The sequence below is a fragment of the Blennius ocellaris genome, assembly GCF_963422515.1.
Source record: "Blennius ocellaris genome assembly, chromosome: 4".
Taxonomy (NCBI): Eukaryota; Metazoa; Chordata; class Actinopteri; order Blenniiformes; family Blenniidae; genus Blennius; species Blennius ocellaris.
Window position 1 is genome coordinate 7,373,755 of NC_137653.1, and position 10,552 is coordinate 7,384,306.

At 39.4% G+C, this 10,552-nt stretch overlaps 1 protein-coding gene and 1 long non-coding RNA gene across 2 annotated transcripts; both read left to right on the top strand.

The window, feature by feature from the left end:
* Positions 1-2,393: 2,393 nt before the first annotated feature.
* Positions 2,394-4,676, top strand: LOC308128810. Its single transcript, XR_013936584.1, has 3 exons — positions 2,394-2,720; positions 2,897-2,945; positions 3,045-4,676. It is a non-coding gene; the product is annotated as an uncharacterized lncRNA (long non-coding RNA).
* Positions 4,677-4,847: 171 nt separating this feature from the next.
* On the top strand, positions 4,848-10,255 carry tnnt2b (troponin T type 2b (cardiac)). The gene is made up of 10 exons (XM_080494480.1): positions 4,848-5,720; positions 5,838-5,859; positions 5,967-6,030; positions 6,120-6,236; positions 6,328-6,405; positions 6,739-6,840; positions 6,916-7,025; positions 7,106-7,196; positions 8,383-8,423; positions 9,836-10,255. Exons 4-10 carry the CDS (start codon positions 6,138-6,140, stop codon positions 9,873-9,875), a joined length of 561 nt encoding a protein of 186 aa, XP_080350606.1. The 5' UTR covers positions 4,848-5,720; positions 5,838-5,859; positions 5,967-6,030; positions 6,120-6,137; the 3' UTR covers positions 9,876-10,255.
* The last annotated feature ends 297 nt before the right edge of the window (positions 10,256-10,552 follow it).

The window sequence follows — 10,552 nt, forward strand, 5'->3', positions numbered from 1 at the left end:
AGTGCTGAAATAGTTTCTTTCAAAACCAATAACATTAGTGTATTTTCGTGCATCCACATATATCAACCGTTTTGAACTCAAACTACAGTTTTATAGTGCTTTTCGGTGGTTATTCTGACTGTGCATTTATCGGTGATGATGTAACGTGCAACATATGCATTCATGTTCCATCCTTTGGTGATCTCTTGTTTCATCACTTGTGAAGCTCAATGAATATTGTTTTATTAGATCAAAAAGTGAGACTTGAAGAGCGACTGCAGGACGGATTCCTGCATGTCTTCGTTTCTGCCACCAGGTGGCAGTATCAGCTCACACATTAGTACAAACACGTTTCCAATATTTGTCTGTGAAGGTGGACTTAATGCTGACTGAAAATCACTTTTGTTTCTGATGATTAAGCTGTTTGCCTTAAGGATCTGAAGGCTTCACACAGAAGAAAATTTTTTTTGAACCAAGACAACCAGCCGATTGATGTTTATTCAGTGAAAGTAAACGAAGTCAATAAATCTTTCTGCTGGCTTCTCTTACATCAAAATCAGCAAGTGATATTAATGTGGATTCCAGGTATTCACTCCCCAGTTCATCAGCTGGCTGTACATTCACTCAACAAATTAATCTGACTGACATTTCTGTTGAAATTTTACAAAATATTTATGACATTTTTTCCCCTTAACTCTGATATGAATCTGTGCAAACTTGTCAGTAAGATAATTACCTACTAGTATGTTGTAAAAAGGCAGAACTTCCCGAAAATGATGACTGATGAGTAACATAACAGATGTGTTTAACCTGTTTACACTAATAACTTTAGAAATAATAAACCTGACTTTGACTTCAGTTTTTACTTCACTTCTCTCGGGCTGTATAAGGCAGATATTTTACATCATGTATGCTTTGGGGCTGAAATGTTTCTCAAGACATACATAGCATACTATAATTAATCATTTTAGTGAATTGAAACATTTTTAGTTCCTGTGAATGTGTAGATCTGGATGTACCGCACTTAAAAAAAAAATGACCAATCATTTGGAAAGAAGAATTTAGACCTTCCAATCAGAGAAAATGTTTGCGAGAAGCAATGAATAAGCTACATGAATAACAAGCATACTACATATAAGTAAGCGTTATGCCTGCAGCTACAGAAGGTTGAACCTATTAGGGAATGAAATCTACACTAAATCATCCAGACAAAGTACAGATTACAGGGACAATGTATGACTGTCACTGAATTTACAAGTAGGATGAGAGTGAGAGAGAGAGAGAGAGAGAGAGAGAGAGAGTAGATACTAGTTGATGTTCATACTAAGAGGCAGATGTCTTAACCACTACACTACACCATCAATGTCCCTGCTCCCAAATACTAACATTTTTATTTGTTAAGTGTCATTTGCACCACAATCTTCTCAAGGGATTCAACACAGTCAATTTGTTCAGTTGTAATATACTCCAGGAAAAAAATTATAACGTGTCTGCATTAGAAAAAGAGAGAAAATGACTGAAACCTCAAACGAAGCCTGAGTCAGAGGTGGAAGGGTTTCTTCATCAACCTTTTAGAGGACAACAAATCAAGACAACACAAAATACAAACATTATTCATGTGACATGTTGAACATAATGCCAGATCACTACAACAGCAGACATACACTTTAAAAAGTGGGGTAGTAATCTGAGAGAAATTGGTGGTTTAAGTTTAGCCATATTATAAAAGAAACTTGTGAACTTAGCTGTAATGCCAGCATGTCAGTGTCTCTCTCTCTCTGAGTCCTGCAGCACTCTTTAACGTCAATACTTTGAACTTTACCTCTTGTCATCTCCAACACTTGGAGCTCACTCTGATCCCTAACTGGAATCAGTCTTGACTGACATGATGTTTTGAATTTGCCCCAGAAACCTTCAAATGAGCATCCATCTCTCTTGTAAGCAGAGCCAGCCTTTGGGTGTTTGGGGAAACTCCCACTGAAGCAGCCTAACGCATGGACGGAGTTACACTTTGGCTGCAACATCTGATTGAGTCATAATCCTGATGGCGGAGACTGAGACAACATTACAACTAGCAGAGGGAGTATCAAAAGGCTTGGCATGGTCATAAAGGGAGTTGTTGATAACATGTGGTTGCATGTCAGGACTAAGGGCAGAGAGTCAATAGGAGGTGAGGGGCAGAAAATCAAGCTGGTAACGGAGTTTTATTTCAGGCTCCTGTATGATAACTGGCTGTGGGAATACGTGTCAGTGATCTTTCTGCATAACACAGCCATTTTAGGGAATAATCGGCATTTAAGAAGACAGAATGTAGAGTGATTCGCTCAATAAGTTACTGTATGAAAGGGAGCTATTTTCTTGGAAATAAGAGGCACTTTGATGACGCCTTTGTGTTTGAGCTATGCCAACAGGAATAGGGTTAAAGGGATTATTTCTAACCTGCCCCACGTCTGGCAGACCTGGCATACTGAAACCTTTTGAGGGCAATAATCCCACGCTGTTCGGGCGAGGTTTTGAAAAGTAAAAATAGACAACGCAAGTCCACTGAGAATGCATGTTTTCCCATTCTAGTTAATGCTATCTGCCAACTGTTTGCAGGTATGTGCCCACCCATTGTAGATATGGGCAGTTTGCCGCCATGTGATCCGCTACTGGGTTTAAAAGCTTATGGCCCACAGAGAAGGACACAGTATGCAATTCCCCATTGGAATCGTCTGAAGAGCACATTACAGTACATCTAGGTAAGTCTGTGCGCCATATTCTGTGTTATTTCGAATTTAAATGAATACCAAGCGACTTGTGCTGTTATTCATCACTGTGAGCATTTTTTTTAATGCATGCATGATCAGGATATAATCATTTTATGAGTACAGGCAGGTTTAGATGCAAAATCAAAAACTCTCCTCCTGTGCGATAGACAGGTGCAGCAGCCTAAACATGTCAGATACAGAAGAAGCAACAAACGAGTGAGTACATCATCCATTTCTGTCAATTGAAGAAACTCCATGCTGACTCAAATTTTTTAAATTGTGACGGCACACTTTTTGTTTTTTGTTTTCTTTCAGAGGACAGCGTAAGTCAGTTTTTGTTCACTGGACCTAGAAATAGCCGAAAAAGCAGATAAGTCTTTATAGTTTGAATAATATGAGTTGCAGATTCAGGCAGCTGCATGCTGTAAATCTGAGATACTATCCAGCCTCTGTGGAAAATGTAAAGTAATGCATGCACATTGCAAATTTGCTGCATGTGTGTACATTAGAAATATCATCCTCATATATATTGTGATTATGAAGTTCATTGCTATTTTTAACTTCTGCTTTTTACCTCTCTCTGTCATGTGAAGGAGAGGAAGATATTGTTGGTATGTACTTGAACAAACAATATCTTTGACAGCAATGCAAAAGCACAACTTTCTAAATTGATCAACTATCAAAGACAACTTATGGGTTTTTTTTGTGCCGCTACTTTGTTACCTGCTTCACACACTTGAGAGCCTTGCATTTTTACATTCTTACTAACTTAACACACTGCATCTGTTAAGCTGCTGGCTTCACTGCACAGCTTACTGTATTTTTGGCACTGCGTAGGCAGCTGCTGTCCTTCAGCTTTTCTGCCAGTCTGACCTTTGTCCCCCCAGTCAGCCCCTCTACTTCTGGGACTGCAGATTGTTCACCTTTTATAATCGTCTCAGAGGATCTGTCATTTAATTTTAGAAGTGCAACATTAGATTAGTGCAACATCACTGAGATAAATGGGAGGTACCTCTATTTCTTTCTCCTTTGTGGGGCTCACCAAGCGTGCCACCGTAAGAGCTCCTGCAACTAAGCAGCACCTGCCTCACTTCATGTGGTCCACAGTCAGTGTTACTGAGCAATGTAGGTCAGTTTATGTTCTCTATAGAGGGCCTTTGGGAAGAGAGCAAGGGGAGCACAATAGCCACTTTCATTTTTTATGCCTGTTAGAGGCCCGGCTAAATGCAGGTTGGCTTACCTCCTCCGCAGGTGAAAGAGGTTGAGTTTCCCTCTTTGACCAAAGACTAAAGGTCTAGTGTCACTTTCCCCCTCACAGTGGCTCAGTGAGGATAAAACACAGCGGTATACTACATTAGAAACTGGAAAAGCTCAAGGTAACGATGAACGATTGCTGATGGCTTAGAATTAATGGAAACTATGGAAGCGAATTTCAGCAAAACCACATTAAGAAAATATATAAACGTGACAATTTCCCTTTGGGGGCTGTTTAAAGTCAGTATATAATGTTACCAGGTAGAATTTGTTTGAATGTATAAAACTGAACAAAATCAAACATCACCTTCGAGATTCCTCAAAATGAAATCACTGGATTTCTGTGACACAACTTACACTAGCTTGTGTCACTCTCCCAAGTTGTAATGTGAGCTCATATGATTTAAAGTGCCATAGATGTGATCTGCTACTGTACATGTAATGGTGACATGTTAAAAAGCGACATCAAGTCATTTGCACCCAGTTTAAATGTCCATGTAACGCCGAGACATGATTTATTGTAGTTCCCTTGTGACTGTTATTTACAGCAAATAAAACCCAGCAAAATAAGATTCACTTGATTTTGAAGGCACTCTCAAAAATACACACAAATGTTGAGTTTTATGCTTTACAAGAATGTCACACTGATTGCTTGCTAACTCTTCATGCTTGCTTTGCACAGAAGAGGAGGAGGAGGAGGTGGAAGAGGTAGTAGAGGAGGAGGTGATGGAGGAGGAAGAAGTGGTGGAGGAGGAGGAGGAGGAGGAGGAGGAGGAGGAGGAGGAAGGTAGTACTGCTTATGCTAATATTTCTGCATGCTAACTACAAAAGTAACTTACCGTTGGTCATAAAAAAGCATGTAGATTAATGATAGTGAACATAACTGCACATGTAAAGATACAAGTAATGACTTTTTCATGAAAGATTTTCTGGTAAATCAGTTGTTTTGTAAATGATTTACATTTTCAAAATGCATTTAGTATTTAGTAGGGCTGGAGAGATGTTAAAACTATCAAAACATTTTAACTGATAAGGGGTTAGTGCCTACTTGTCGTCCAACTCAGAAATCTGGTTTTTGTAGTTCTGGAGCAGAAATTCTGAGTTTGAGCACATACACCCTAAAGGAGTTTGAAATTAAGGTTCCAGCATCGCTGTGAATAGTGTGGTATATTGATAAAAAAAAATAGTGTGTTTTTATAACATTGAGATGTCCAATTCAGTAAGTGAAAGATTTTAGACACATTTTCGACACAATGCAATATTTTTTTTTCCTGTGGTCAAAAATGGCCCAGATTAGATTGATCTTTTAAAAGCAGCCCTTTCATCAGGTTTGACAGGACGTTTCAGTCGACGCTCCTATGCCTCTGAAAGGAGACGGTCAGCCATGTTGGCTCCCTCCAATGCTTCATGCCTGAGGTCATACTGAGTCGTTCCTTTCTTGAAACTTAAGATGACTAGAAGGTCACTGGGTGTCAATCATTGAAGGAAAGCTTGTAGAGAGAAAGTTTGATTGGGAAAAAAATTGTTTTAATACAAAATCAGGTCAAATGGAGGAAAAATAATAAATAAATAAGCTCCGGATGATTTACTGGACTCTTGTATAGTCAGTTTTATCCCTCAGAGCTTATTATCAAAGAGTCGACTGTGCCATTGTGACCTTTTCTGCTTGACTCACTCTTGACTTTTCATTTTGGCTTTCCCGTCTGTCGGCGAACGGTGCAGATGAAAATGAGGGAGGTATGGACAGCTTACTCACAAAGTGTATAAACTACATCTGAAGAAAGATTTTCTTAAATAAACTGTGTCCCATACACTAAATCCTTTACATTTCTTCTTCTTGTTGCGGATTTACAGAGGAGGCCAAGCCAAAGCAAAAGTAAGAACAGTTTTGAAAATGTGTCAAAAAGCCAAATACCACTCACCACAAAAAAAAACCCCTAAAAGCATAAAGTATTTTTTCTTTTTCTTTTTAATCTTCCTCAGGCCAGGTTTCGTGCCGGGCTTGGCAGCACCAAAAATCCCAGAGGGAGAGAAAGTTGACTTTGATGTGAGTTCAACTCAGAACTGATCAAAGTTACACTTTAAAATCATGAGCTCACAATTTCAGTGTTTTGCCTCCCACCAAAAAAATGTCAGGACATTCATAGAAAACGAATGGAAAAGGACCTGAATGAACTCCAGACGCTTATTGAAGCTCACTTTGACGCACGGAAGAAAGAGGAAGAGGAGCTACTCAGCCTCACAGATCGGATTGTACGATAACACCTTTTATAATTACTGTAAAAGTAACATTTTAAGTCATTCAGCTTTGAACCAGAAGTCTCTTGTTTCACTTCGCTACCAGGAGAAACGCAGGTCGGAGAGATCGGAGCAGACGAAGATCAGAGCAGAGAGGGAACGAGAGCGTCAAAACAAACTGGCCGTGAGTACAAACACAAATGTTATCAATCAATCAATCAATCAATCAATCCTCAGATAGCAGTTCATATGTGTTGGAACATTTGGAGCCGCTTCAAAGAAACTGACGCAGTGACAGAACAAGGAAGACCAACTGGATTGAAAGTCAAAACAAGATAAAATAATTAAAATGGTGACCGAAGTAAAAAATGAAGCACTATAAAACAGAACTCTATATAGTATATAAAGTATTCGAAAACAGATCATGCAATGAAAAAGCAACTGCTAATAAAATGTATATACTGGGAAATAAACTAAAGCTTTAATGTCCCTGATTAAAATATGAATTCTCCACCAGGAAGAGAAAGCAAGAAGAGAAGAAGAAGAGGCCAAAAAGAAAGCAGTTGACGACGCACGGAAGAAGATGATCCTCTCTAACCTGAGTTTCACCGGATACAAGGTGCTGGTGTTGTTTGCATTCGTCTGACTCAGTCTGGTGTTGTTCGTGATGCTTCAGTGCTCTTTTCCTGAGCAGCAGCCACAAAATGGCACAAAAAAACAAACGGAAAGAGAAAAGAAGAAGAAGATCCTCAGCGATCGGCGCAAGGAGCTGGACATTGATAACCTGAGAGAGGACAAACTCAGGTAAAAGCAAACAATGAACGACCACAAGATCAACACCACGAATGAAGGCGGAATCAATGTTTCTCTCTGTATTGATACAGGGAAAAAGCCAAAGCGTTGTGGGACTGGATGCGCCAACTGGAGGCAGAGAAATATGAACTTCAGTACAAGTACACGAAGCAGAAATACGAGGTAAAATAGATTGAGACTGTCATGTTGTTCAAACGGTCAAGAGAACTGACACGGACAGGTTATTGGATGCAGGCCAGAGTAAAGATGACAGGTTTATGAGAACAGTTTTGAACCATAGCTTTTTCTCAGGTATGAAAAAGTGGAAGATCAAACCATAGATTGGTGACTCATTGTAAAAGATGGATTTAAAAAAAAAAAAGAGATTTAATGGCAAACATCAGATTGCCCACATGGCCCAAACAAAACAAACTTGGAAACTACAGTGGCACGGAAACCGATCAAAAGATAAGATGCAATATCATCAATTGATTTATGACTTCTTGAAAAGATTGACAAAGTACAAACTTTAGCGCATTCTATCGTGTGTGTGTGTGTGTTTCTTTTTAAGTTATACTTTTTTGACAGCTGTATGAGCTAATTGTGTATTTGCTAATTGTCCCAGTTTCACCTTTAGGAGTTTACAATCAGAATCTTCTGGTGCAGAGTTTGCATGTTCTCCCTGTGTGTTGCAGATAGTTTCTTCCTACAATCCATAAAAAAACATGTAATGTTGTTAATGGGATCAGTTCCAGCACCTCACCTTTGGTAAAAACGGTATAGGAAATGGATGAATTTATATTTTTGTAAAAATTATATAATACTACAAAGAATTGAAGGAAAAGAAAGAATGTTCCACTCACCCCAAAACAAAACTTATTTTTCTTATTGTTATGTCATTATCCATTCCTATCATGAATTTATAGCCACTTCATGCTAGCAGATTAAAACAAATACTATTTAACTAAATTTATTTTTTAATTACAAATAATTTACTGCAGTTCTGGATAGATTCCTGAATAACTTATTAAAATAAACTGGATCCCAGAGATGGAAAATGCTTTTGCCAGAATCCACCTTTAGAGCAATCATGTCTTTAAAAAAAAATTAAAATTAAAATCATTTCGAGGTATTTCTACATCTACATCTTTCGACTTAGATGAGACAATAGATTTAAAAAGACCAAGCTCAGAGCTGCTAATAGTTTTATATTGTTACAAAGATTGCATCAGTTTAGTCCGTTTACATTTGTGTGCAGCTTTTTTTTTCTCTCTCTTTGTGGCGTGATATTGGGCGTAATCCTTTTACTGATTGACACAAAAGATAAATCACAGTTTGACGGATGTCAGTTTTGAACTCGTCTTTGCAGGTCACCGTGCTGAGAAACCGGGTCAGCGACCATCAGAAAGTGTAAGTGTTCTCAGATCTACTTGCTTTTGTAAAAAGACGGCAAATGTCTGTCACTCATAATATCATTCCGCCATGGTCCACAGGTTACCAAACATCTCTCATCAACATGGATAGAAACATAAGAACTAACCAAAGTGAGTCAGGAGAGGCAAGAATCAACACTCAGCAAGCAGTGCTGTGTCTTGTCTCATCAGGTTTCAGCCTCTTTTCATTTCCACTTCCCATTTTCCTTTCTCACAAAGCCGTTCTCTGTGTGTTTGAAGCCGCATCAGTGACAGTGCTTTGTGCCAGCCGCCCAACAGCCGAGCTAAAGTTTCCTCAGCACTCGCAGCCAAACAGAATCGAGAAAACAAAACAAAAAAAGCCGACAGGCCAGAGGCGTTTTAACAAAGGTCAGGTCATGGCGTCTCAGCAATCTGGAAGCCCTCGGTCTCGAAGGAGGGATGTTCCACAGCGGAGGTGCAACAGCTGAGAGAGCTCATGATCTCACACGCCATGTGATACGGTCCGTGTTCGTGTAGCTCGCAATAACACAGTGAGCCGTCGTCACTGCCATCTAAATCATGTGGATGTTCTCACTTTGATCTCCTGTTGAGCAAAGATGTTTCTCTGCAGCATTCAGTGCTGGACTTTTACAACAATAATACAATATTGTAACAGCAAATATACAGGAATTTTTTGAAATAGAGCTGATATTTTATTTCTAGAAATTGATCTGTGAGGATTTAAACTTGAAATATGCAGGGAATCTCATTGTTGTTCCTAAAACTGATCAATGAGCTTCGACACAGGTCAGGCACCTGTGTAGCAACAGTAGATAAAGATAGCAGACAAGTAATTTGCCAGCAAATCCTCCTGTGAAAGAACACAGCTATGAAAAGCTTTCGGTAGCTCCAGTATCTGGGGACCACAGCAGCTTCCTGAGGAGGGGGCAGATCCCAAACTGGTGGCAGGGACCGTTACGAGTAGTTGTCGGTGTATAAACAGTGAAACACGTTAATTTATGCTTTTTGATCTACAAAATTCTGACGGAAGTGAACCATTTTTTCATAAAAACCTTCAAGAGTATTAAGGTAATGTGTACAAGTTCCCAGTTTTGATAGGACACTGCTGTGCATGTGACTGTAAAACAATGATATCAGGATGAGGTCATTCTTTTTCAGTTCTGAAAGAACACTTCATGTTCAAACTTCTGCACTATGAGCACGAACTGCTTCTCAAGTTCAGACAGTTGAATGAGAAATGTTTGAGAACAAAGCAGCTCAGCAGGGCTCAAAAAACACACACACACACACACACACAGACACACACACACACCCACACATGCATTGAGCAATGCAGGCGATCATCAGTGGGGCGTGGTTGTGAGTGGGCTGATGCAACTAACCTACTGATCTTCACTTCATCCTCAGCTCAAAGGGAGGAAGGAGGAAGGGCAGCCTGAGGAAGTAAAATCGGCTCCAGGACAGAGTGGCAATGTCAGACATCCATGAAGTATTGAGTGTAACACCAACTGCATATTGTTTTCTAAATACTTGAACGTGCAAGAACAAATTCACCATAAATATCATAAAAATGCTCTTAAAGTGTGATCTGTGAACACGTGTGCATGCAAAGTCACTCCATTGAGAAGTTGCAGTAATTTAGGTGACTGAGCAGGTAAGACGGCTAGTGATAAGTTCATTTGACCACGTGTAACTTTAAAGGACGCGATATTTTTTTCAATCAAGCCTGGATTACTGTCCTTGTGAACTCAAAATAAGGTTGCATTTGTTTTGGGGTGCAAGATTTTGTGACTGCATTGAATAAATCTTTTATTTTACAAGCAACAAGTTTGTATGGGCTTGCGTTCATTCGTAGGATCTCAAGGATGAATTCTACTATCGAATCTATTCCTTGACAATTATAAAAGCTGCACCTTCTTTAAGGTCAGATTGTGGTTCTGCCAACAGAGGTGGATTCAGGTCAGTTTACTTTGGCTGATCTCCGGTTTTCATCCCACCTATTCTCATGTTAACAATGCATGCAGTTGCAGGCAGGTTTAATCTGTGCTCCCAGCCGTTTTACCCATCTTCTATAAATGACCACACAAGGGTACATAAATCTATCAGTGTAAAATGAAACGATTA